This window comes from Chelonia mydas, chromosome 25, assembly GCF_015237465.2.
Source record: "Chelonia mydas isolate rCheMyd1 chromosome 25, rCheMyd1.pri.v2, whole genome shotgun sequence".
Lineage (NCBI taxonomy): Eukaryota > Metazoa > Chordata > Testudines > Cheloniidae > Chelonia > Chelonia mydas.
This window is the reverse complement of record NC_057858.1, coordinates 8,464,128-8,490,383: the sequence shown is the minus strand read 5'-3', so window position 1 is coordinate 8,490,383 and position 26,256 is coordinate 8,464,128. Positions and strand designations below refer to the sequence as shown.

The window sequence follows — 26,256 nt, the reverse complement described above, 5'->3', positions numbered from 1 at the left end:
GTAGCGGTGCATTGGATTCTTCCGTCCTAAGTGCAGGACTCTGCACTTATCCTTATTGAACCTCATCAGGTTTCTTTTGGCCCAATCCTCCAATTTGTCTAGGTCCCTCTGTATCCTATCCCTACCCTCCAGCGTATCTACCACTCCTCCCAGTTTAGTATCATCCGCAAATTTGCTGAGAGTGCAATCCACACCATCCTCCAGATCATTTATGAAGATATTGAACAAAACCGGCCCCAGGACCGACCCCTGGGGCACTCCACTTGACACCGGCTGCCTACTAGACATGGAGCCATTGATCACTACCCGTTGCGCCCGACAAACTGGTCTTGTCCAGGCTGATATTCTCCCACCAGTGATCCAGTGCCACTGCAGCTCTGCTGGTGCATGCAAAGGTGGGAACACTCCTCTGGCCTCTGTTTCTTTCACCATCGGGTCAGCTAGATGGGCTACACTATTGCTTTCACGGCTGTTAGCCCCACAGGGGCTCTGCTGGCAGTAGTGGAATGCTGGGAGACATTAACAAAAATGTGAATGCAGACATGGTCCCACAGCTTCAGCGTGGCTACGGGACATAATTTAAGATCCAGACCCTACCACAATCTGAAACCATGTTTACAATATTGCCAACCCCCAGACTCATGAGCCAGGTCCTCAAAACATCACGAGATTGGCTTAAAAATCACGAGATTTTAAAATAAATAAATAAATGGGGTTCTTTTGATTTGCCTTCTGGAATCTGAGCCTTTGGAATGCATTTGCATCACATTTGCAAGCTTTTCTCTGCAGCCACCAGGGCGAGAAGCTTACTTTGTTTAAAACATGGAAGCCAAGATCCTTATGTAACCTCATGACTGCAGGAGCTGGGGCTTTCAGAAAAACTCCAAATATTGTGAGACTCACCATGAAATCATGAGATGATTTGCAGATGATACAAAACTACTCAAGACAGTTAAGTCCAAAGCAGACTGCGAAGAGCTACAAAGGGATCTCACACAACTGGGTGACTGGGCAACAAAATGGCAGATGAAATTCAGTGTTGATAAATGCAACGTAATGCGCATTGGAAAACATCATCCCAGCTGTACATATAAAATGATGGGGTCTAAATTAACTGTTACTACTCAAGAGAGAGATCTTGGAGTCATTGTTTCTCTGAAAACATCCGCTCAATGTGCAGCGGCAGTCAAAAAAGCAAACCGAACGTTGGGAATCATTAAGAAAGGGAGAGATAATAAGAGAGAAAATATCATATTGCCTCTATATAAATCCATGGTATGCCCACATCTTCAATATTGCGTGCAGCTATGGTCGCCTCATCTTAAAAAAGGTATATTGGAATTGGAAAAGGTTCAGAAAAGGGCAACAAAAATGATTAGGGGTATGGAACGGTTTCCGTATGAGGAGAGATTAATAAGACTGGGACTTTTCAGATTGGAAAAGAGACGACTAAGGAGGGACATGATAGAGGTCTATAAAATCATGACTGGTGTGGAGAAAGTAAATAAGGAATTGTTATTTCCTCCTTCTCATAACACAAGAACTAGGGGTCACCAAATGAAATTAATAGGCAGCAGGTTTAAAACAAACAAAAGGAAGTATTTCTTCACACAACGCAGTCGACCTGTGGAACTCCTTGCCAGAGGATGTTGTGAAGGCCAAGACTGTAACAGGGTTCAAAAAAGAACCAGATAAATTCATGGAGGATAGGTCCATCATTGGCTATTAGTCAGGATGGGCAGGGATGGTGTCCCTAGCCTCTGTTTGCCGGAAGCTGGGAATGGGCGACAGGGGATGGATTGCTTGATGATTCCCTGTTCTGTTCATTCCCTCTGGGTCACCTGGCATTGGCCGCTGTCGGAAGACAGGATACTGGGCTAGATGGACCTTTGGTTTGACCCAGTGTGGCCATTCTTATGTTCATATGAGAGTTGGTAATACTGTGTTTGTCACTGGCTCAGGGATCAAACTAGGTGACTGAACTCCCAGACAAGGTCATATTTATTGATAGGTCCTTAGTGAATGGAGCCTTCTTCGGAAAAAGATATTCAGGATAATGTTTGGGAGGGCAGCCCTGATGGTGGCAAAAGGCTTTGGTTTATTCTGTCCCTTCATTGGCAGACCTAGTCATTCGGCCTCAGATCCAGCCAGGAGCATAAGTAAGTTTAAACCCATGATTTAGCCCCACTGAAGCCTACAGTGAAGTCAAAGGGACTGCTCATGCGTTTAGAGTCACTTGTGTTTAAGTGCCTTCCTGGATCAGGGCCAAGGACTGATGTAACTGTGTATGGAACCCAGGTACCATGGTGCCAGGTGAGGCAGAAAAGCCTAGATCGAAAGAGAGATTCATTCAGTTCACATGTGAGTCTCTCTGATGAGTCACTCTCCAGCATACGGTTTTCTTTTCTAAAATTGCGCTGGCAGTGAATTTCTACAGGCATTGAAACATGTCCTTGAGGAGCATAAAGCCATAGACACGGCCTCAGCTCCAGTCTCACCAAGACCTATCCAAATAGATGTTCCTGGAGCCTGGTTCACGTTGACATACACTGGCAGGTGTTCAAACAGCCTCCTTCGTCTCGTGGCTGTTCCCCAGCAAGAGCTGCACTCGCTTACAGAGACACAGGCACAAACATTCCAGTCTTACAGGAAGAGCTGGCTTCCTCCTCTTGCCTACTGGAACAGTGTCCACATATGGACTTTGTGTGTATGTCTCGATTGGGGAAGAGGTGGTTAGAGGAGATCGGTGCTGGGGTATGTTGCATGCACAATATTGTGCAAGCTCTGATTTCCAACAAGAGGGATTTTTCTTGTGATGAGTGGCGGTTTCTTTTTGCTCTTCATCAGGACTTATAGCCCAGTAGGGATCAAAGTGGTGCAAGGAAGCACAGCTCTTACTGACATTGATGGGGTTGCATCTACTTATACCCAGCACTGAGGCTGGTCCTTAGAGCTATCCGTACCTTCTGGTGCAGAGGACAGATTGGGCTGGCTTACAGCAGTTCAATGAGCTATTACTTTTCCTGGGATGGGGCTTCCACTTGTGCTCCAGAATCCAAGCTTCAATTTATTAGGTTAATAATAATAATAATCATGATGATAATTAACTCGTCAACCCTTATGGTAGCAAAGAAAAACTTCAAACTGTAAACTGATGCAGTGACATCTGCCTGAGTCTGTCAGCTGCCTGAAACAAGATCTCTGAAACAGGTGCGAACTATCCCTACTGTTTGCCATGAGGTATTAACACTGAAGTCTAATGTCAGCATTAACTAGTTCACTGCTGACCAAAGAATGTAAGAAAGGTGAGGGATGACCGTGTTATGGAGAGCTGAGTGGCCTCAAGTTGAGTGGGCAGAGTTGGGCTGTGGGCGGAGCGTTGTCTGTGGGTGGGGCGTGGTCTGTGGGCGGGGCGTGGGCTGTGGGCGGAGCTTGGGAGAACATCGCCACTCATGTTCGTTCCACTCTCAGTATTGCCAAGCCCTTTCAACACTGATCCATGGTTAAAAATCCTGAGTCAGCCCCTCCCCCCCAAAAGCATGAGATTGGCTTGAGAATAAATCATGAGGTTAAAAAACTAAAATAGCATAAAAGTTTGGGGTCTTTTAATTTCTCTTCAGATTTCTGAGCCTTTAGTTTAGACAAGGGTCTTGTTTTCATGGTTAAGTGGCTCGCACACTGGACTGGGATGCGGGAAATGTGGGTGCTATTCTTGGCTCTACCACTGGCCTGTGGGGTGACCTTGGACAATTCACTTCCCCTCTCTGCCTCAGTTTCCCCATCTCTAAAATGTGGATAATGATGCTGACGTCCTTTGTACAACGCTTTGAGCTCTGCTGATGAAAGCTGCTATAGAAGGGCAATCTGGTGTTATTATTATTCATGCTTCTCTTTGCAGCCATGAGGGCTAGGAACATAATTTTGTTTAAAAAAATATATGGAAGCTGAGTGTCTCATATAGTTGTATGATTCCAGCTACTGGGGCTTTAATAGAAACACCAATTATCGTGAAACCCGGTAGAGCTGGCAACATTGCATGGTGATCCCTGGTTGTGGAAATAACCTGTTGGGTGACCTTGGGCACCTCTCTGAGTCTCAGTTTTCCCATCTGTAAAATAGGGTTAGTGGCGCTGACCTCCTAAGTAAAGGATCCTTTGAGATCGATTGAAAAAGAGGTAGGGGTTATTATTATATTGTGCCCAGTCCTGCTCAGGGTTACCCTGGTAGTGCTGCGTGGTGGCCACGGAGAGCAACATTTGGCCCACGGTGTACTGGAGCAGCTCTGCTTGCAGGCAGGGCTTCTGCCCAAGAGTGTTGGAGCAGGCAAGGGAGTTGGCCGAGGCCGGAGTGGGCTGCTCGAGCCCTCTGAATCTCAGTCAGGGCTCTGGCGCCTCCCTGCTGGCTGGCTCCATGCCTCTGACATCACCCCGCAGAGCTGTTGCCCAACAGCGCTCCCTCAGGACACCAGCAGAACTGCACCCAGCTTCGATGCGGCTGCAACGGAGGCTGATTTACTCCCCACATGGAGTTCCCTTCTCTTCCCCCTTCTCCAGCAGCAGGTCCCTCACTCCTTCAATCCACCCCCAGAACTCCTCCAAGCTCCCTCCACATCTGTAGGATCTCACATTACTGCCTTTCCTACAGGCCCCTCCCAGAGTCTTGTTCAGAAGGCCAAGGACGGACCTCTTGTTGCTACTGTCAGTTGCTTGGAACTCTCTTTCCTGAGCTGTGGGATCCCTGCTCTGCAAGGAGGGGAAGGAAGGCCTGTCCTGTATTCCTACTCTTCTGCCGACACCTGGTGGCAGCTGCATCCACACTAGCAGCAGCTTGGAGGCGGGTGGGTTGCTCAGGGATAGCACACATGAGCCATACAGAATGCAAATCAATCCAAGGAAAATGCAAAGCTGAGACTCCCTGCCAGGCTGTCAGACAAATGAATCAAGCTGCTGGAATAACATGAGGTTGTGAATGTACCAGCTCGGGCTAGTCACTTCTTCCGTGGATGCCCTCTACTCCGCGTGGGTTGGAATGGCTCAGGGGGCTGCTTACAGGCCTGAAGGCGAGGGGCTGGGGCTGGTAGTAGAATGGAGGATATGAATGGAAGATGCCTACTCTGGCCCAATTTACAAAGTGGCCCCTTATCCTAATTTTTAGAGGAGCCCAGCAAGATGCAGCGCCCAGTTGCTTCCTTTGGAGCTTGTGGGTTCTCAGCAGTTGTGAAAATCGGGGGTCTCAGGCCGGACACCACAAATATGGAGGCACACAAAATCGTTGGCCTCTGTCATTCTGAGCTGGCCTTGTCACAAAGGGCCATGAGGGAGATACGCGGCCCTCGGTCTGTGCATGGATCTGCAGATTACACGCATTTTAACCCTCTGCAATTGAGGGGTACTGGGTGTTGAAACCCCCTGTGTAGATATACGATATGCCAATACCACGGGATGGATCCCGCAAGACGGCAAACACCCTCATTTCCCATTGATGTCAACAGGAGCAGAGTCAACTCTTCACAGGATCACGCACATATTGCTCTTTGTAGTTATTACTAACAATATATTATACTACTCATTAATTACAATGGCCCGTATTCAGCCAAAGATTTGCCCATGTGCTTAACTTTAAGCACGTGATGTGTTGCCAACCATCATGATTTCACAGTATTTGGTGGTGCTTATTTTTAAACCCTCAGCTCCTGAAATTAAAATGAGCCTCTCAGTTTTCATTTAAAAAATATAAGTTTCTAGCTCTTCTGGTTGCAAAGAGAACCTGGAAATGTGAAGCAAGTGCACCCATAATGTTCTGAAATCAGAAGACAAATAAAAAAACCCAAAATTTCTATTTGTTTTAATCTCATGATTTTGGGGGCCTACCTCATAATTTTTCAGTGCTTGGGGTTGGCAAACAAGTGACAGATGTCAGTCACGTGGGTTAATGCATGACTGGAAGGCCCCCTTGGGCCCAGATCCTCAAAGGCTCATAACTGCCATTGAACACGATAAAAGCACCCGTGGAATAGAACAGTATAGACAAGAACCCATGCCTCAATTCATCTCTAGGCCCTGATCCTGCAAAACAATTATGTCTGGCCATAGCTTGATTGATTGATTTAGGTTATTCACACTCTTGAAGTTAAAACACAAACATTAGTGTTTGCTCCAATATGCATTATGCACACGCTTAAGTACTTGGTTCCAATAATACTTAGCATTTAGACTGCACTTTATAATATGTTCAAAGTGCTTTACCTACGCTGACTTACAACCAACTAATAGTGTTGCTTAGTTGTTATTAATAATCAACATTTATTTTAATAATCAGTAATGAATTAATAGTACTTAACATTTAGGATCCCTGCGAGTTCATTGCAGGGCTGAGGTGTTGTATTGTTGTTTGTACCTCCAAAGTGATTTACGAATTTTTGCTTACTCTATTCACAGATTCGCAGTATTTATAATTTATATTATTAATAATCCAAATATTTTGGAATCAGTCACAAATCTATTATTTCTAGCGTTGATATCACACCCTGGTTTTTCAGCTTGTTTTGTGAACTTTAACTACACTATTATTATGTGTTGTTAATTAATAATAAACCACCCCGTAATTAATAAATTAAGAATAATTAGGGCTTACATTGCACTTTATATTGCTAAATTACAGGTTTCAGAGTAGCAGCCCTGTTAATCTGTATCCGCAAAAAGAAAAGGAGTACTTGTGGCACCTTAGAGACTAACAAATTTATTAGAGCATAAGCTTTCGTGGGCTACAGCCCACTTCATCGGATGCATAGAGTGGAATATATAGTAAGAAGAAATATATATACATATAGAGAACATGAAAAAGTGGAGTGAGAGGCTAATTAAGAAGAGCTATACTCTGTCCACATATATATTCAAGTGACACCATCATATGACCTAATCACATTAGCCACGCCATCAGGGGCTCGTTCACCTGCACTTCTACCAATGTGTATCTGCCATCATGTGCCAGCAATGCCCCTCTGCCATGTACATTGGCCAAACCGGACAGTCTCTACGTAAAAGAATAAATGGACACAAATCTGACATCAGGAATCATAACATTCAAAAACTGGTAGGAGAACACTTCAACCTCTCTGGCCACTCAATAACAGACTTAAAGGTGGCAATTTTGCAACAGAAAAGCTTCAAAAACAGACTCCAGCGAGAAACTGCTGAGCTTGAGTTAATATGCAAACTAGACACCATTAAATTGGGTTTGACTAGAGACTGGGAGTGGCTGGGTCATTCATTCCACATATTGACTGTATTTCCCCATGTTGAGGAGCCTCACACCTTCTTATTAACTGTCTAAATGGGCCATCTTGATTATCACTACAAACGTTTTTTTTCTCCTGCTGATAATAGCTCATCTTAATTAATTAACTTCTTACTCCACTTTTTCATGTGCTCTGTATGTATATGTATTTCTTCTTACTGTATGTGCCCTTCTATGCATCTGACCAAGTGGGCTGTAGCCCAGGAAAGCTGACGCTCTAATAAATGTGTTAGTCTCTAAGGTGCATCAAGTCCTCCTGCTCTTTTTACATTGCTAAAGAGCTCCTTGGCTTCTTCTATGTTTGCCCTGAGTGTGACTGCAAAATAAATATCAAATAACCTCTGGCTTCTAACATTAATTAATTACTCAGTCTTTTCAGCAGTAGCCCAGAACACACAGATTTTTAAGAGATATCAGGACTTATGACAGACCTTTCTTTCATCGGTTTCCGTAGTGTAGCGGTTATCACGTTCGCCTCACACGCGAAAGGTCCCCGGTTCGATCCCGGGCGGGAACATGGTTCAGATTTTTTACATCTATTTCCTCAGTTTCATGCTCATTGAACATCAAGATTTATGAACCAATAAAAAATATTAGACTAAAGGTTGATCATTATTTACCACTAAGCAATTAACGACTAGTGTTTAAATTTAATTTTTGAATGAATTAAGAAAAGGTAACCACAGAGCTGCGTTGGCCGGGAATCGAACCCGGGTCAACTGCTTGGAAGGCAGCTATGCTAACCACTATACCACCAACGCGCTTCTGATGGAACTTCTCCCAGAGCCCTACAGGAGAACAGCATAACTCTGGGAATGTACCACTCAGCATGACTTAGAAGGGGATAATGCTACGAAAGACTAAACCAACGCCAGTGTGGGAAAGAGGGAGGGCTGGGCAAGAGAGCGCCCAGGCTCCAGGAGGGGGACAGAAGCTTCTTTCTCTGTGTGCCCTCCTCCCATTAGGTTTAGTTCCCTCCCTGGACCCTCAAATTCCCGGTTGAATGGTTCCATCCCCCTTCTGGAATTTTGGCTTCCCACGCCTGCAATGGTTGCTCCCAATCTCCCCTATCCTCGGGGAGTGGTTCCTCCCAAGCGCTTCTCCCCGGTGAACCTCCCAGGGGCGGGCTGGTTCCTCGCGGGCCTCCCCTCGCCACCCCGAGGCCGGCGCGCTTCCGCCTCCGGGTCAAAGGTCGCGCCTGAGCAGGCCGCCCTTCCCCCTTCCCCTCCCCGTTTCCGGGGCCGCTGTCTGAGTGTCCGGGACATGGAGCGGGAGTGAAGGAGCCACCGCCCCCCCCCTCCCCGCTGAGGAGCCGCCCCGGCCGGGGGAGGACGCCGAGCCCCGGGGTGAGTTCGGGGGGGGGACCCCGCTCCCCATCGGGGCTCTGACTCCCCCTCCCCCAGCCTGAGGGGGGGCTGCCCCCCCACAAGAGGGGCGGGGTCACTGCCCTCCTCCCGCAGGGGCCTGTGGCTCTGCCCCGGGGGAGGGGGTGTCTCTGGCCGGGCCTCTGTCCCCATTGCCCAGGAGCATGGGGAGCCCCCCCCCAGTGCCGTGGGGGGGGGCTGTCACTGGCTCCCCCTCCCCAGATTTCCCGGGAGGACTGGGGAGCCTCGCCCCTATTGCCCTGGGGGTGGGGGAATGTCACGGCCCCCGGGCCCCCCCGAGTCTCTTCGAGGGTGGGGGCGTCTGCTCCCCGGGCTGCCTCCTGGGAGAGTGGGGGGGGGGTGAGGAATACACTCACTCCTTATTTTCACAGGCAAGCGTCGACTCAGCCTTTTGGCAGATGGGACAGAGGTTACAGTGACAGAGTCCAGCTGCCCTCTTTGCCTGGCATTGCCTTGGCAGCCGGCTCCCTCCTACGGAGAAATAACCGCTGCTCTGGCCTTGCCGGTGACAGGAGCTTGGGCAGGGCTCCTCCGCCTCGCCATTAATGCCAGTGGCTGTTGGCAGCTGCTTCACGCCAAGCCCCGTTCCTCTCTGTACAAGTTCTTATTGATTTGCCTATTCTGGGGTAGGTAGGTAGGTCTCGGAGCTTCCAGACAACACAGGGAAACATTTAAGGCTGTTGGGCCTGGAGGTGACAGACTCTTTGTGGGGCTGGCAGACGCAGCAGCAGCAGTCCAGGGTCTTGCTGATGAGATTATAATTGCCCATGTCCTCAGCCTCTCTGACAGATTTCTGATTCTTAGGTCCCATTAGTTTGGGCCATCTTCAGTTGGGATCCATGGGCACTGCTGTGGCTCTTCTGCATAGAATTTGATCCCCTAAGGGATTGTAAAAGGGTATCCCTTGGATCATTATCCAGTCCCAGTCCTGATGTGGTTCATACGCACGTCTAAAACTGTCCCCAAAATACTGGATGTTTCTGCCTAGCCCCACTTTGAGCTTTCCTGAGTCAGGGAACATCACTGCCGGGAGCTCTCCCTGATGGAGCGGGCAAGTGAAATAGCCTCCGTACCTAGCCTCCCCTGGTGTACTGTTGGGTGGATAGGAGCTGGCTGTTTGGACAGGCCCAGGGGTCTGTTAGTGAAGGCTGTTAGTGCTGCAGATCGGGGGTGTAGCTAGAATCCAAAGGTCTGCTAGGGGATGGGTGATGAGGTCGAGGTCCCATTGTACTTTCAGGATTTTCTTGGCTAGGATTTTGGGTGAGGGAAGAGTTATGTGTTAAAGACACATTCCTCCTTATGGTCTTAAGGAGCAATAACATCTTGTAAATACCAGTGACCCTGGCTGTTCTGTTGCAGTCATCAGGCTGTTGCTGAGACAGAATTGCCAGCTCTGTAAACAAGTGGGGGTTATATTCTTGGTGGAGCTGTGATGGTGACAGTAGTGGGCCTGCTGACCCTCTCTCTGGCTCCTGGAGGTGCCCCTCTGTTTGGCACCTGCCTGAAATATATGCACCAGGTTTGAGTACTCTAATCTAGGGCCTTACAGAAATCTGGGCATTAAAGATCGAGATCCCTCAGAAGATTTTAACTGGGAGTTTTGCAGAATTTTGACTACCTGCATGGGTCACTGCATATACTGAGCTTCAGTGCTGAGGAGCTAGGAAATCCACCTCTTAAAACATCTGGGTATTAATATCCCCTGTGGGTTAACTGGGATGGAATTGGACGGCAAAGCAAAGATATCCCCAGAAAACTGCTCAGTAGGCCCCAGGCTGTGTTGGCAACATGATTGATGGAGGGCTCTTTTTATAGTGTTTCATTCCCATGCCAGGGGGGAACTGCGGTTACATGAGATCTGTTCTTTCTCTCTCCTCATCTAGTTTCCTGTCTTGCCCAAGGCTCGCTGAGTAGTTAATGCAGAAGATAAAGAGGGTTCGTCTGGAAAACGAGACTGCAGGAAGTTGGAGAAGGTAAATTTCCTGGTCTCTATCAGGGTCTTTGTGGCCTTTGGGACCAAGTGGTCAGAGGGCTACAATCAACATTCTGAATGAGTGATAAACCATCACCTGTTAATTCTGCCCATTACATCCTGTGTCCAACTGTATCCAGAGTGCCTGAAATGCTTGAGGAAAATTACCTCTTTTCTACTGAATTTAGGTTCCAGGCTTTAAAAGGTCTTTGTTTGCATTTTTCTACTCTAATGCTCCTTGCTCCCCTACCTTTGCTGTTTCTCTTCAGCCTAACTTTATTAAATTTCCCCCCTCCCCAAAACCTGCAGCCACATAACCTTGTCAGATGTGGCAGACTAAGCAAGATGGTAAAACAGTATATTTGGACTTCTTCAGATTCTTTTGTGATGTGGTTGAGGAATACTGAATGTAGGATTAAAGGCTGACTGCTCCGTTTCCGCTGAGATCATCTTGGATCTTGGGCCGTGTCTATGCTGCAGAGTCTAGAGCAGCATCTCTGGTGCTGTAGCTGTGCCAGTTTAACCCCATTGTGTAGACGCACTCTGCAGCGATGGAAGGGTTTTTTCTGTTGCTGTGGGAAAACCATCTCCCTGAGTGACTGTAGCTAGGTCAACAGAAGCATTCTTCCCTTGACCTAGCTGCATCTACACCCAGGGGTTAGGTCTGCATAGCTGTGGTGCTCAGGAGTGTGGATTTTTCTCACCCCTGAGTGCTGTAGCTATGTCAACCTAAATTTTAAGTGTAGACCAGGCCTCAATCACAGTGTGTTCTACAGATAAAATTCATCAGGGAGGGGGATAACCCCAGGATCTTTTGGAGTGCCTTTTTCTACCATCTAATTGTTAGCAGTGGGGTTAGTCACTGTGGAGTAGGTGGTTGCAAGTATGTATAATCTGGGTGTGAATGGACTGTCCTGAATTTAGGTCACTGAAACCTGATCTGGCCTTGAAAGCCCTTCTTGTGAGGAGCAGTGTTGTTTGAATGATCACGTCACTAACCTTGAAGAGGCTTCACCAACTGGATGGGAATTAGCTGTAGGGTGGAATGTATACAGTTGCATGAAAGCTATTTTGTTTTACCAGCTGAGTGGACTTTTAAGATTCAAACTGCAGTGGGATTTGGGAAGAGAGGTGTGTTCCCCAAATCACTGCTCTATCCTTTTTTATATCCTTGTGTTCTCTGTGATATATTTTTGATAGGCAGCAGTTTGTCTTGAAACACAGTATTAGTTGCTTTGAAGGGGAAGGACATTAGACTGAATTTAATGCCCCCTGTATGGTCCTGCGTGCACACTGGAGAGACTCAAGACCATTGACGCTCTGCAAAGTCTTGGGAGAAAGTTCCTCAAAGCTTGTTCCAACGTTTCATCATGTTGTCTGCTGTCTCTGCCACTTTGGCTTTACTTGTGCTGCCTGCTGTGGTCTGATTGGAAAGTACTTTTCTTTGTTTAATTTTCAAGCTGTGATTTGTTTTGTTGTTTGGCTTCAGGGTCATAGATATTAGGAAAGGAGTAGTGAGGGGAGGTTTATTTTGAGAGCCCCTTTCTGTAGCTTCCACATTGTATTCTCTGCACCACTGAGAGACTCAGGAATTGGAAGCTGCCATTATACTCTGTAGCTGTAACTTAAGGGAGTCAAGCTGTATTTTAGTTCAGGTTTTCTGGCCTGGTGTACTGTGGTGTGGTCTGCTGGTTATGCAGAGCCCACTCCATTCACTGGGTCTCAGGCAGCAGATTCTGTGTGTGGTTTGGATTGCTACTTGGCTAATCTCAGGTTAGTCTCTCAGAATGAAGTCAGGAAAGTAACAGATTGGAGGAGGAACTGAAAGACTTTCCTTTTCCCTCTTGGTTAAAGGAAAAGAGGTTTGTGTTTTTGACATCACAAGAGGTATTTATTCATTAAGCGGGAAATCAAGTTGTCATTGTGCTTGAACATTGAAAAGCATAATTCTGTAGTACAGAATACATGTCTAATTGACAGTCAAATGCGATCAAGATGTAGGGAAGGAAACTTTATTCTGAAAAGGCTATTGGAAGGTTGTGGGGAGTCCCCTAGGAGTGCTGAGAGATTTCCTGGCAGAATCATTTGTGAGATAAAGTGGATTGAGATGAAATGATCTAACACTGGTTTATAAATTAACCACCCACCCCCAACTCCCGCCAGAATCAAACTGGGAGAGGGCCTGCGTGGCGCTGAAGCTGCACTTTCAGAGATTTGGTGTATATTTCATGCAAATTAAATACTCAAGTCTGACAGGCACATGGTAGGATGTTCTCCGTTCAGAATGCAGACAAATGTCTTAAGGGGCAAGCTGCATTCACTCATTTAAGAAATGTGACTTTAAAATGGAAGTCTTGGTTAACTCAGGGCTGTTTAGAACAGGGGTGTCTCTCTCTCTCTCTCTCTCTTTTTTTTTTTTTTTTGTAAACTCCTATAGACCTTATTTACTACATTGTTAGATTGCTGCAGCCTCTAAGATGGTGATTCTGTCAAGGTGATGAGACTGCTCTGGTTTCATTTATTTTCCAGCACACTGAAATCTTCAGATACCCATGAATAGCTAAATGTCCCAGAGTAGGAGCCTTGACCCCATAAGATGACCATGAAGAAAGATGGTCCAGCGTTTAGGGTGTCAATTCCCTGCTCCAGCACAGGTTTCCCTCAGTGCGTCAATTCCCATTTGTAAAGTAGCACTTGCTAACAGCATTGGCCTACGTCACGTGGTGCTGTGAGGCTAAATGCATGCAAGATTGAGGTGCTCAGATGCCATGTTAATAGGTAGGAATAGGAAATAATAAAGGGACTAGTGCTGTGGTGATTTGAGGGTGCCATTACAGAAATGTCACTTTTTTTAAAGAAGAAAATGAGTCTAGCAAATTAGCTTGCTATTGGTTACCTGGGTCTATGCTCCCTGGGCCCCAGTTCCACTGAGAATATGGTCCCTACTCTGACTTGTGAGCCCTTGCCTCATCTGGAATAAGGTTGATCAAGGGTAGTGTATCCTGCTTCATATACAAATGTTGGACTGTGCAGATCCCAGAAGTGACTAATGGCTGGAGGGGCTGGACTGGAAGGTTTTATGACTGGGAGTTGGGTTGTGAGTTTTATATAATGTGATACTTTGGAAATCAATGAGGGATTCCTGCTGATAATACAATAAGAGTCCAAGATATGCGTTATTCCTGTGCCACTTGCCATTAGCCAACTCAGTTGCACTGGTATCTTATTTTGTCATTTGTGCCACTTCAGTCCTGGTTGAAGCAGCACTTCAGGTAAGTCGGGTGTCATGCCTTTGCTAAACTTATTTGAGTTGTGTATCTGATCTCTCTGCAGGACAGGAAGGGGACTTTACGCAGGTCAGAAGTTTCTCTATGTGCTCACCCATACATTGATGGTATCTTCCAATCAGGGCCTATCCCATCTCAATGCCTGGAGTATGTTTCACTTAGGTCAAATGATTAAGCACTTGCTACACCAGATGTTTTCCTGCCCTGACTGATTTAACAGTTGACTTTTTTTCTGGAAGAAGTCCTGCAAATGAGTCTTGGGCTCAGTTAGCATCCTTTACCAAGTTGGGTGTGGGAGATGGAGTATTCCTTTCCATCTGGTACTGTTTATGTTTAACTGGTAACCTTTATGAATGTGTCGGTAACTTTAGGATCTGTCCTTAGAAGTTAGCTGAATGCTCGGAGCTCCCTGTGAGTGGATGGAATGTGCCTCATCCAATCCCCCACATTAATTCATCTCCCGCTCCTTCTTTCTCAGTTTCTTGAGCAGTTCCGAGGAGGAAGAGAGGATGACTGCAGTGGATGCGCTGGCAGACAACACTGAAGTGGTTGAGATGGAGGACGTGCCTTCCCAGTTCCTGGTGGAGAAGCATTCGTGGGATGGGCTGCGTGACATTATTCACAGCAGCAGGAAGTATTCAGGCATGATAGTGAACAAGGCGCCCCATGATTTCCAATTTGTCCAGAAAACAGAAGAGTCCAGCCCACATTCTCATCGCCTTTACTATCTGGGTAAGCCTTGCGTCAGCTAGCCACCTTCCTTAGTAGGTCACCTCGATAGTCCCTTGGCAGAGTCAAACCTGTCTCTGTGTCCGCAGGGTAAGCTTTGTTGGCTGATGTCTTCATTCAGCAGCCCAGTGCCAGAGAGGAAGAGGAAAAGAAAGGATGGTCTTGTGGTTAAAGCACTGGATTGGGACTCGGAAGATATGGGTTCAGTTCCTGGCTTTGGTGTAGGCTTCTTGTATGATCTTGGGCTAGTCACTTAATCTCTCCATGCCACAGTTCCCCCAGTGTTAAATGGAGATAAGCCTGCCTCTCTCCTACCCTTTGTTTAGACTGGACACTCTTCAGGGCAAGGACTATCTGACCATTTACCTATAGTGGCTGACCCAAACAGGGCCCCAGCTGGGGACCTCTGGGTGCCGCTGCCTCTCCATTTCTCATGTGGACTTGGTTTCGTCAGTTCTCCGATATATGGAGTATTTCCTCAAAAAAATGGGGATAATCGGTTCTTTAAGCAGGTTGGCTGTCTAGGGACCTGAGGACTCTCCCTGTGGTTCTTGTATCCTTGCAAGCCGAGTGCAGTTCATTGATTGGCTAGGTGATATCAGGTTTTTTTCATAGAGACAGCCCATCAGTCAGCCTTGTTGCTGTTTTCCCCAATAAACTGGAAGAGTCTGACCTCGCTGTGGGTGTTGAGGATAAATCAGTGTTTATAAACGCTTTGACAAGAGGAAAAATAACTAGATAAGTGTTGGGTATTAATGATGTTTCCTAGAGAAATATTCTCTTCTTTACCGGAGACTTGAGAGAAGGCAGATTTTTGTGCTGTACCAGTTTATAGTTATAGGCAGAACCATGATGTAACTAATAATCAACAGCTAAATACAGTGGCTGGATTTTATAAGGGCTGGATAATTTTATGGTCAGTAATAATTAGTTTTACAGGCTGTGAAAGGGAAATATTTCATGCTCCAGGGCAAAAGCTAATCGTTACAGGGCTCAGTAAAGAACTTTCTCCATGTGTGACGCTCCACACAGCTGACCATGTTTTCCTGCAGTGGCCCCATTTTCCTTTGAAGTCTTGGATGCTGGATTTGATGAACCAATGGTATGACCCATTCTGGTAACTCTTGTGTGCCTGTGAGTGTTACTTATTATAGTCCTCAGTACATTTTCATAGAGAAATTAGTGGAACGGGTACCCTGCAAACAAGTAAAACAGATGTGTTAAGAGGGGGGAAAAAAGCATCTGGGTCCTTAGAGAGCATGGACAATAATGGCTCTTCATTAATTAAGTTTGTCCATATGTCAGAGCAGAATAGACCCGTTAGACCCCTTTGGTGCGGGTTCTTTGGCTACCTTTTGTCACTTACACCAGATATTTTAAGTACAGTAGAACCTCAGAGTTATGAACACAAGAGTTACAAACTGACTGGTCAACCACACACCTCATTTGGAACTGGAAGTACGCAATCAGGCAGCAGTAGAGATGGGGATAAAAAAGAGCAAATACAGCACAGTACTGTGTTAAACGTTAACTACTTAAAAAAAAGGGGCGGGGGAGGAGTTTGCATTTTTTTGACTAGTTAAGGAAACTGTTTCTGTACTTGTTTCATTTAAATTAAGATGGTTAAAAACAGCGTTTTTCTTCTGCATAGTAAAGTGTCAAAGTTGTATTAAGTCAATGTTCAGTTGTAAACTTTTGAAAACAACCATAACGTTTTGTTCAAAGTTACAAACATTTCATAGTTATGAACAACCTCCGTTCCCGAGGTGTTCGTAACTGAGATTCTACTGTAGTTGGCTTATGAGTCTCATTTGATATTAGTAATTTTTCTCCATAGTGTCAGGAGTTTCTAATTCATCTTCCTAGGTGAAGTTGTACAGTAGAATGACAAAGACAATTCCAGTATCCAGTGTTAAATGATGTATCCATATGTTTGATGTTTAATTTTCATTGCTCCCCAAGAAGATATATGGAACGCAGGAGCAGATTAGATGTTGGCCAACTATTTCAAAGCAGTGTCCAGTAATTCGATTTCAAAATGTCTTAACTTCAAGGCATTCCCACAATATTGAGTAAAACCTTCCTACTCTATTACAGCCTTATTAAGCTGGGGTTGAGTTACCCGTTCTATTTGCTCTGTACTGCATTAGGTAGGTATCGTGAAGAATCTGGTTCTGAGTTAAGAGATGTGCCTATTGACATTTCACCATACCAGTATTTTCCCAAGTTTAGCATAGGTATTGCTTTCCAAGCATCAGTGTGGATCTTATTGGAGAGAGTAGAGTCGTCATAGACAATATTAGTGGAGTACGAGAATATGCATAGATGGATCTGGAAGTTCACAGGTTGTTGTAGTCATGGCCTTGAGAATGCATCTGTAGTATGATCTATGTCCCTGACTACATCCTGTTCTGTTTGAACATGTTAGATCTTTCCTGGGCTGTTCCCATAGACTCTGATGTTGTATCATGGCAGATGCTGCTTATATTAAACACCACATGCTCAGCATTTCAGTGTTTCTGCATCTCTGAAGATTGTATGCTCATAAGTTGCTTTGCTTCCGGAGTACAAATGTATTTAAATGTTAATTGTTGTAAAGTGAATTTAGTGACAGGTTAACAAGCTTGGAGACTGAAGGCTTCCTTTCCTGCACAGAATAGATGCCACAGGGACAGTAGCATGGCAAGCTTCCCCCACATGGCATCCTGTCAGCGTACTACCGCCTTGATCTAGAGTGTCACCAACAGTAAGGGTGAAAGGAAACATTCATTGTCTTTGGTGCCTCTGCTGAAACTGCCAACATAGTTGCCAGCTGTGTTAGGATTTTGATGTTGGAAATTGGACCGGCACAAATAACTTCATTTGACCAGGCCACTGAACAGCCAGCATATAGCAATGCCTTTTGGCCACTGTTAAACAAAGCCACATTTGAACCTGGTCCCTAGGACCTAAAGGTTTATATTCCTGTAACAGGCTGGCTGTGTTTGCTGGAACACTCTTTCCTGTTAGCAGATCTTTCCCAGGTACTGAGGAATGCTAAGAGGGTTCTGCTGACTCAGACACACACAGCTACAGGGGTCAGCTCTCTAGAGTGAGGATCTAGGGTGGTGGCTGAGCAGCCTGTAGAGAGGAACCCTAGGAGCAGCCAAAGCTGGGAGAAGGTTTGAGTAAACTTCGTCCTGTTGAAAAATTTGCATGTTGGTAAAACTAAAGCGTTTGGACCCTATGCAGTGAGTGGACTGTGTAAGAGCAGGTTGAGAAAGTCCTCTCTTAAAAAGCCCCTGAGCCATCTCGGCTTCCTGAATATTTAAGAAAATGGCCTTGTTTATCCGCCTCTCCTGGCTTAGTCCTGGCTGACTTCTCTGAAATTGCCACGATTATTTTGTTTTGTTCCATACAGGGATGCCATATGGCAGCCGGGAGAATTCCCTTCTTTACTCAGAGATTCCCAAAAAGATACGAAAAGAGGCCCTGCTACTCTTGTCATGGAAACAGATGCTGGATCACTTTCAGGTGAGGAGATGCAACATACTCTTTGCTGTGGTGGTGCACAGGGACCCAGGCTGACGGTAGGATGTTGGAGTGGTAGCTGGTATGTTGGGTACCACTCTCTTGGGCTGTTGGAGTTCAGTGAAGTGGCATGTAAGGCAGGAACAAGGGGCAGGGGTTGGTGCTGTGGGCATGGCACTGATAGAGTGCTGTGTAGGAAGATGTCTTCCCAGGTAATACGGGAGAGTGGCTGGTGTGCCAGGCATGGGGCTGGCAGTGAGAGCATGGAATAGCAGTTGGCAGGCCAAGGACAGGTTTAACACTGTACCTAAGTCTCCTGTTGCCTGCAGTCTGCCTGCAGTCATAAACCAGTAAAATAAACTGGTGGGAGAATAGACCAGAGCTCTGGCTGTCTTGGCCAGACTCCCCACACCTGCCCTCCCTCCATTTGCACATTGATTATCATGTTATTTTTGATAACTTCGTGCTTTTATTAAATGTTTGGAATAAGGTTCAGTCTGCTGCCTGCATTAGAATCATAGAAGATCAGGGTTGGAAGGGACCTCAGGAGGTCATCTAGTCCAACCCCCTGCTCAAAGCAGGACCAATCCCCAATTTTTGCCCCATATCCCTAAATGGCCCCCTCAAGGATTGAACTCACAAGCCTGGGTTTAGCAGGCCAATGCTCAAACCACTGAGCTATCTGATCACGCCCCCCCCCCTTCTAAACATACATTGCCAATTAGACTCTCGTAAACCAGATTGAATTGGATCTTCTCAGAGTCCCCTTGAAACTAACTCAAGATTCCTGGAAGCTGTATATGAGAGGACATAGATAATATCATTAGGTTAATTGGCTGCTCCTAATTTGCATAAAAAAGCAGCAGCTCTTCCTCAGTTTTAAGGTGGAGGTGCCATTCATGGACTACAGGTCCAAGTCTTTGGCTCAGATCTAGATGGGGACATTGCAATTGGAAGCTCATGGGGGTGTAGCCTTCATGGGCCGCGCTTTCACACTAAAGATGGCCATGCTGTCGGACTGCTGGCTGCATTTGGCTAGTGGGTTATAGTCTGGCCACTCCTGGATTAGATGGTCTCATTAATAAAGCATTGCCATTCCTTCAGACCTGCATATTGTCTCTCTCTGTCGTTCGCAACCAGGCAACCCCTCACCATGGGATGTACTCTAGGGAAGAAGAACTCCTGAGGGAACGCAAGCGTCTCGGGGTCTTTGGAATCACTTCCTACGATTTCCACAGCAAGAGTGGCCTCTTTCTTTTCCAGGCCAGCAACAGCCTCTTCCACTGTCGAGATGGGGGCCAGAATGGCTTCATGGTGGGTCCACTAATGGCTCTGTGGGAGGTTTGAGGGATTCTGCAGCTCAGCGTGGTATTCCCATAGTGAATACCTCTTGAGTTGGACCTTGGCTCGGGTCTGCCATCAAGTCTTGTTTTCTTGGTCTTGGTTCCCTCGTGGGTGGGCTGGATCTGTCAAGAAGTTTGTGCCTTTGTTTGAAGCTGAAAGCAGAATAGGGGCACATCCTGTGCCTTATTTCTCCAGGTGTCTCCAATGAAACCCCTGGAGATCAAGACCCAGTGCACGGGACCTCGAATGGATCCCAAGATCTGCCCGGCTGACCCCTCCGTCTTTTCATTCATCAATAACAATGACCTGTGGGTAGCAAATATCGAGACGGGAGAGGAGAGACGGATGACTTATTGCCATAAAGGTAACCGGAACTGCTCCTCCACATCTGGAGGAGAATCACCTCTTAGAGCAAGAGTCTGACTAGAAGGATTTACTCCTGTTGCTCTCTTTTTTTTTTTTTTTTTTTTTCCCCCATCTGAGTCCCGTTCCCTTTCTGGATCAGTCTTTCCATTAACTTCAGCCGCTCTCTGCTCTCTGTCCTTTGCAGGTTTATCCAATGTGTTAGATGACCCCAAATCGGCAGGTGTAGCCACATTTGTCATTCAGGAAGAGTTTGATCGGTTCACAGGGTACTGGTGGTGCCCCACAGCCACCCTAGAAGGTCAGTGTTCTGCTCAGCCCTGGAGAGACCAAGCTGCATTTGTAGCATAATTATTGGCCCCTTTAAGGAGCTGAGTTCCAGGTCATTCATTAGGGGCTGTGTGCTGGTAAATATCTGTGTGAATAGTTAGGTGCTGCATGATTCTAAGGGAGATGTGGAAAACCAGTAGGCCCAGTATGTGCTGCTGTGGTAGTCCTGGCAAGTCGACACAGTTGGGGAAACTGCGTGAAGGCAAACAGGCCTACCTTGTTTTGTCCTAGGTTCAGAGGGTTGGAAAACGCTGCGGATCTTGTATGAGGAAGTGGACGAGTCAGAGGTGGAGATAATTCATGTTCCTTCACCTGCCCTGGAGGAGAGAAAAACAGATTCCTATCGGTACCCCAGGACAGGTCAGTGAGGTGCAAGAGTGTGACTAATGCAGCTGCTGCCTCATGCGGGCTGAAGCATCATCATCTGTGCTATTGACTTTGCATTATTAATCTAGATACTTACCAGGATTTAGGAGAAGGTCCATAAATATTCAGGACAGTCTCCAAATCTGTCAGCACAAAGGTCATTGCAGGAAGGACAGCTAAAGTCCAATTTAAGTAAAGGGATTGCTGTTACGAGATGGAGGGTATTCCTTTGCCACACTGCTGAATGCACTTGGAATCCCACCTTCTCCATGCTGGGAATGCTTGCTCATGCATTCATTCGCATGGGCAGGCATACTTCTCCACACATTGCTGGTGTGGAGGTAAGAGCAATTCAGTCTCAGCATTGCCATTCCACAGCCAGAATATCCACATGCAGCCAGATAGCATCAGGCTCAGATTTTTGTTCTCCTCAAGCATGGGATGCTCAGACCGCTTGCCGTCTGATAATGGTGTTCTCTCTCCTTGCTTCTTTCTCTGCAGGTAGCAAAAATCCCAAGATCTCATTAAAACTGGCAGAGTTTAAAATGGACAGCCAGGGAAAGGTAAGTAGTGATTACTGGAACAGGAGGGTTCTCCCGTCAGCATAGGTAATCCTGACGGGCGGTAGCTAGGTTGACAGAAATTCTTCTTCTATTGACCTAGCACTGTCTAAACCAGCTGTTAGTTCGGCTTAGCTACATTTCTCAGGGATATTGTTTTTTCACACCCCTCAGAGACATAGTTAGGCTGATGTAAGTTTTCGTTGTTGACCAGCCCACAGTGTTGGAACATCCTATGTTTTTTTTTATACTCTTTTGGTCTCTTGTTGCAGATGGTGTGCGCCCAAGACAAGGAGCTGGTACAGCCTTTTGCCACATTGTTCCCTACGGTGGAGTACATCGCACGGGCTGGATGGACCAGAGATGGCAAATAGTACGTAGGTTTTTCTACCACACACTACCCCCACCCACCCCACCAGTTTACTGAGCTATTACAGCCACTCAGTGAAGAAATTTGCCTCTCATCTTTTGCCATAAAGGCCTGGTTTTAAACCCACAAAAGCCAGAAGTCTTGGCTGCACTTGACTCAGCCCCTGCAATAATATGACCTTATATAGCACATGTGCTAACTGACCAAGTGGAGTACAGAGTGAAGGGCTTCATGTTTTTTAGCTTTTGTGGGTTTTAAGTCAGAACCATAACACTGCCACAAGTGTAAATGACATTGATGTATTAAGTGTGACCCTCCCCTCCCGCAGGGAATTCAATTAAAACTCCATGACTAGGACAGTTAACCCATAGGCACATGGACAAAACACTCCTGCTAGGAAATGAGGACTTTATAAAGGGTCACATCGTTAAATAGAACAATGATTTGTCCTGCTTCTGTCTGTGACCAGGCCAGATGCATTAGAGGAAGGTGAAAAATTCCCACAATGCACCTAGTCTCTTGTGCATTCTGTATACTGGGAGAACTCATTTGTCCCTGCAGGGGCCTACCTTACACTTTTGGAACGTTAGTCTCTTAGCTTGCATAGGTATAAAAGTTTTTAATGGTCATAACATCCAGCCCTGAAGGACTGAGTGAATCTGTATTGGGGAACTTCTTGTTGTTTGGCTAGATGGGAAGAGGGTCTTGTGTTAGGGTGTATGTATTTTCTAAGGGGTTCCTGGCAGATTTAGCTACATGATTCCTGACATGCTTTCCTTTGACCATATATCTTTGGACTATTCTTCTGCTGTACTTGGAAACAGAGACCTTGGAGGTGAAGGTCCCAGCTCAGTGGTTTGCTTTTCCAAGTACAAGAAGCACATCATGTTCATTTTTCCCCTTCCCCCACGCAAACCTGGATGATTCTCAGACCTGGTGTGGCTCTTTTTTTTTCTTGAAAAGTGTTACAGGACCCCAAAATAGCATCGGGGGAGGGGGGGCGGAAATCTTTCCTACTAAAATATCTTTAATTTTGCTTAAAAAGCTTGCTAAGGTTTTGGCAGGCTTCAGGCCACATCATACTTGTTTTGCCTGTTTATAAATTGTGTTCAGAAGATGTAATTTCTGTGGCTGATCAGTAACTGGAGCATGATGCTGCACTTTTCTTTGGGCCTGTTCTTGATTATTCCACCATGCCCTAGCGCTAGGTTTACCCAGCCTTACATAGGAACCACAAGGCAGCCTTCCACTTCATGATACAACTGCCATGCACTAGGGCTCATCTAGGTAGGCAGGATTCATTAGTTTATGAAATCAGGTCATGATCAGCAGGGTATCATTCATAGGGGAACCTGCTTCTTCAGGAAGGCTTCATCTTTCCCAGGTTTATAACCCTCTTCTGCTGTGGTCACAGGCCTGAGGGGTGTCCAAACCAGGCAATGATGACCTGCCTCCTCTAGCCAGGAGGACAGCAATAGAGCACCTCTCCTGATTAAGCAGCTGTCTTCCTTGAGGGACTCGAAGCTGAGACTGGAGCAACTCCTTCAGTTTGCACTGCTCTTTGGTCTGTTCCTTTCCCCACTCGCATAGCCAGGCAGCAAGGAAGCTGCAGAGTGGTTTAGTTTCTCGTTTTGTTTTAGGAGCTCATGCTAAAACAAGTGGCCCTTGCTACCCAGGGAGAGGGACTGCCCACTGGAAAGTTAAATTCTAAACATGCAGCGCAGCTAAATGAGTTTCTTTGTAAATGGCCATTCTAGTAAATCTGTCTGTTACCCATGGATGCCTTGGGATACATATTTGTTGGAAAGACTCGTACAAATTTGAAAGGGCAGAATGAGGGGGAGCTTAAATCCCCTCCTCAGCAGAGGGAAATCTAGTATGTTCTTGGCATCAGAGATCTCTGTTCTGCAATGCCGTCAATTTCACCTTTGCTAACTTCTCTCTTTCCCAGCGCCTGGGCCATGTTCCTAGACAGGCCTCAGCAACGGCTCCAGCTAGTCCTCCTGCCTCCAGCACTCTTTATCCCAGTACCAGAAAGTGAGGAGCAGCGCATCGAATTTGCCAAAGCTGTGCCAGAAAACGTCCAGCCATATGTGATCTATGAAGAAGTCACAGATGTGTGGATAAATGTAAGAGCACGGGGCTGTCCCAAATTAGAAACAGGCCTTTGGGTTTTTCCCTTGAGTGTGGGACGTGCATCCAGACTGGCCTATGCTGAAGCAGATTGCCCTAGGAGACTGATAATGTCCATGGCCCATGTCAAATTCTGATTGTTCAAAGGACTGGTAGTGGGATAATAAAGAACTGTCACCTCTGAGTTACTGGTTCAAGCCTAGGGTGGAAAAGACAGTTCATGGCAGTTGAGTGGCCAGAGTGAAATGAGTTAGTGAGTCTGATTCTTAGTAGACAGCTGTCCACCTTGCAGACATCATTAGCTGTGGTGCTAATTGACTTCTTTGTGAGGGTTGTGGCAGAGGGGTCAAAGAGTGAAGGGATCTTGAAGAACGAACTATCCTCAGTCCTAGAATTGGTTCCTCAGTCAGCGTTGAGGTAATTGATGGACACAGGACGAGGGGACAGAGTTTGCATTCTCTGGGCTATCCTTTTTCTGTGGATAAATAGGACTTCAGTCCGTGGGGCTGTCAGTCTGACGCATCTTGGTTTTACAAAATTCCCCGGGGGCGGGGAGGGTTTTGCTCGACATAGCCATTCAAAAGGCTGCGTGGGCTCACTTGTGTCCTGGTCTGTGGGGTCAGATGGAAAGGCTGACGTGCCTGGTTTTTTGAGCACACAGGGCTTTCCTTTGGTGATACGGAAAGTGAGGATCGGGCTTTCCCCACCATCTGTCATTCTGATTTCCCATGAAATTGCATGGGTTAGCATTGGCTCCCTAAGCTGTGCGTTGGCTGTTTTGTTCCAGCTTCGATGAGCAGAGGGGCTGCCTGGCTCATGGTGCTTTTGTCCATCTCTCGTCTGCTAGGTTCACGATATCTTTTATCCTTTTGCCCAACTGGAGGGTGAGGAGGAAGAACTCTGCTTCATCCGAGCTAATGAATGCAAGACCGGCTTCTGTCACTTGTACAGAGTCACAGCCATCCTAAAGCAGAGCAGCTGCGACTGGACTCAGCCATATGTCCTTAGCGAAGGTGAGAGCAAATCCCCGCCCAACTCAAAGGAATATTCCCTCTCCTTTCTGCCTCACCCTCGTCAGGAGGGCATTTCTGAAGGTACTCGGCTCTTATGCTCTGTCGGTGGGGATCTAGGTCTCATCCTTGCACTCCCTCTTTTCTAGAAGACTTCAAATGTCCTATCAAAGAGGAAGTTGCCCTGACCAGTGGGGAATGGGAGGTGTTGGCGAGGCATGGATCCAAGGTACCGGTTATCTTTATTTTCTCTTACAGTGCTCTGCTTCTGTACTCACTACCCACAATCCTGGCACGTACCTTGTGCTACAGGCTCTTGGGACCAGCTACAACCATTTAAGCTTCATTTTGTTTCTAGTTTCCTTTTTTATTGCTGCCTTCGCTTCCCCCAGGAGCACTGTAGCCGGGTGCACAGAAAGCTGATTGCCTTTAATCAGGTCTCTTATTGCTTCTTCTGGGAAACCACGTGGGTCAGGCCATAAAAAGGAGTAGAGTCTGAGGTTCAATAGCCACAAAAAGACATTCTGTGCAAATCCATCGTGGGGCTGGATTGCAGCATTTTAACCCCAAAAGGCATTTGGGAATCGGGAACGTTACCTGGTGCTTGGAATTATCTGCTTCCACCTAGCTGATCCCTCTGCAGAGCGTTGCGAGAAACAGGCTGGGGAATTTAGTGTGATGGGGGTGGAGTGGGGTGCAGAGGAGGGAACTGTGTATCTACAGAATAGCCAGATAGGTGTTTTATTAGCCTGCTACTGACTTATGGAAGGCCCAGTTCCTTTCTGCTTTAAGAATGAGGTGGCCCTCAGCCTAATCGCTCTGACCCAGTCGGTTTCAACTGAAATAACGAGCCTGTTTGCTCAGCCCCAATTAACTTGGATTTTCACTCACTTCACACTCTTGAGGGCATGCGGCTACTCTCAGCAGCTTTTCCCCACTCTGGAATTAATCTTATGTCCCTCACAGAGAGGATCCCTGTGGGACGTGCTGTTCATTTTGGCCACAGTATTGTTCTGCACACACGATGGCTGAAATTGTACTGGCATCAATTATTTCAATGCATTTGTTGCTCTGCAGGGTTCTATCCCTGTCGTCTTGGCTAATGTAGATGGATTACCCCCGCCGAGAGCCATGCTGGCCAAACTCTGCTGCAGACCCCAGCTAGGCTGGGCTAGGAATAGCATTCAGGATTCACAAACCTCAAGTTCCACGTGAAGTTTCTAAAACAGGCCGGCTAGCTATTGTGGATGGAGCTAAGCTCTGCTAGAACTGTGTGAAAGCCATATTCTAGTCTAGCGTAAATGCAGTGTGACCTCATCCAGGCTGGCCGGCCAGATCGTTTTAGAAACTGCTTGATCTGGAACTATGATCAAACAGAGACATGGAGTTGAATTGGGTTTGGGACTCAGTCATGGGGTAGTGGCTATTCCGCCCCCCGCAAGGAGTGTAGAGCATGAATGTATAGCGTGATTGTTAGAAATGTTTTAGGTCCACGTTGGTCAGGGAAGCAATGCTGGAACACTGGGTAGATGCATCTGTGCTTAAACATAAATTCAGTCATAATGAACAGAGCCAAAATATCCTTTTTCCTGGCTTTGTTC

The 26,256-nt window shown here is 46.5% G+C and overlaps 1 protein-coding gene, 1 long non-coding RNA gene and 2 other non-coding genes across 7 annotated transcripts in view; 2 read left to right on the top strand and 2 right to left on the bottom strand.

The window, feature by feature from the left end:
• Window positions 1-7,740: 7,740 nt before the first annotated feature.
• On the top strand, window positions 7,741-7,813 carry TRNAV-CAC. The gene has a single exon. It is a non-coding gene; the product is annotated as a tRNA-Val (tRNA).
• A 172-nt stretch (window positions 7,814-7,985) lies between these two features.
• On the bottom strand, window positions 7,986-8,057 carry TRNAG-UCC. Its single transcript has one exon. It is a non-coding gene; the product is annotated as a tRNA-Gly (tRNA).
• Window positions 8,058-8,315: 258 nt separating this feature from the next.
• The window catches only part of DPP9 (dipeptidyl peptidase 9), a 24,638-nt gene continuing 6,697 nt past the window's right edge, over window positions 8,316-26,256 (top strand). The window contains exons 1-13 of one of the 4 annotated variants that reach the window (XM_037885538.2): window positions 8,316-8,642; window positions 10,565-10,654; window positions 14,419-14,672; window positions 18,070-18,182; window positions 19,320-19,493; window positions 19,719-19,887; window positions 20,074-20,187; window positions 20,448-20,576; window positions 21,084-21,145; window positions 21,415-21,515; window positions 23,464-23,641; window positions 24,493-24,658; window positions 24,805-24,884. In XM_037885538.2, coding sequence (XP_037741466.1) covers window positions 10,599-10,654; window positions 14,419-14,672; window positions 18,070-18,182; window positions 19,320-19,493; window positions 19,719-19,887; window positions 20,074-20,187; window positions 20,448-20,576; window positions 21,084-21,145; window positions 21,415-21,515; window positions 23,464-23,641; window positions 24,493-24,658; window positions 24,805-24,884 — 1,596 coding nt within the window. In that variant the 5' untranslated portion in view covers window positions 8,316-8,642; window positions 10,565-10,598. Of the gene's footprint in view, window positions 8,643-10,564; window positions 10,655-14,418; window positions 14,673-15,637; window positions 15,772-18,069; window positions 18,183-19,319; window positions 19,494-19,718; window positions 19,888-20,073; window positions 20,188-20,447; window positions 20,577-21,083; window positions 21,146-21,414; window positions 21,516-23,463; window positions 23,642-24,492; window positions 24,659-24,804; window positions 24,885-26,256 lie in introns of those variants that run through there. The other 3 variants (XM_037885539.2, XM_037885540.2, XM_037885541.1) reach the window with 3 other exon arrangements.
• Window positions 14,437-26,256, bottom strand: part of LOC119564455 — a 26,716-nt gene continuing 14,896 nt past the window's right edge. Inside the window, exon 4 of the long non-coding RNA XR_006287437.1 lies at window positions 14,437-15,865. This is a non-coding gene — a long non-coding RNA (uncharacterized LOC119564455). The remainder of the gene's footprint in view (window positions 15,866-26,256) is intronic.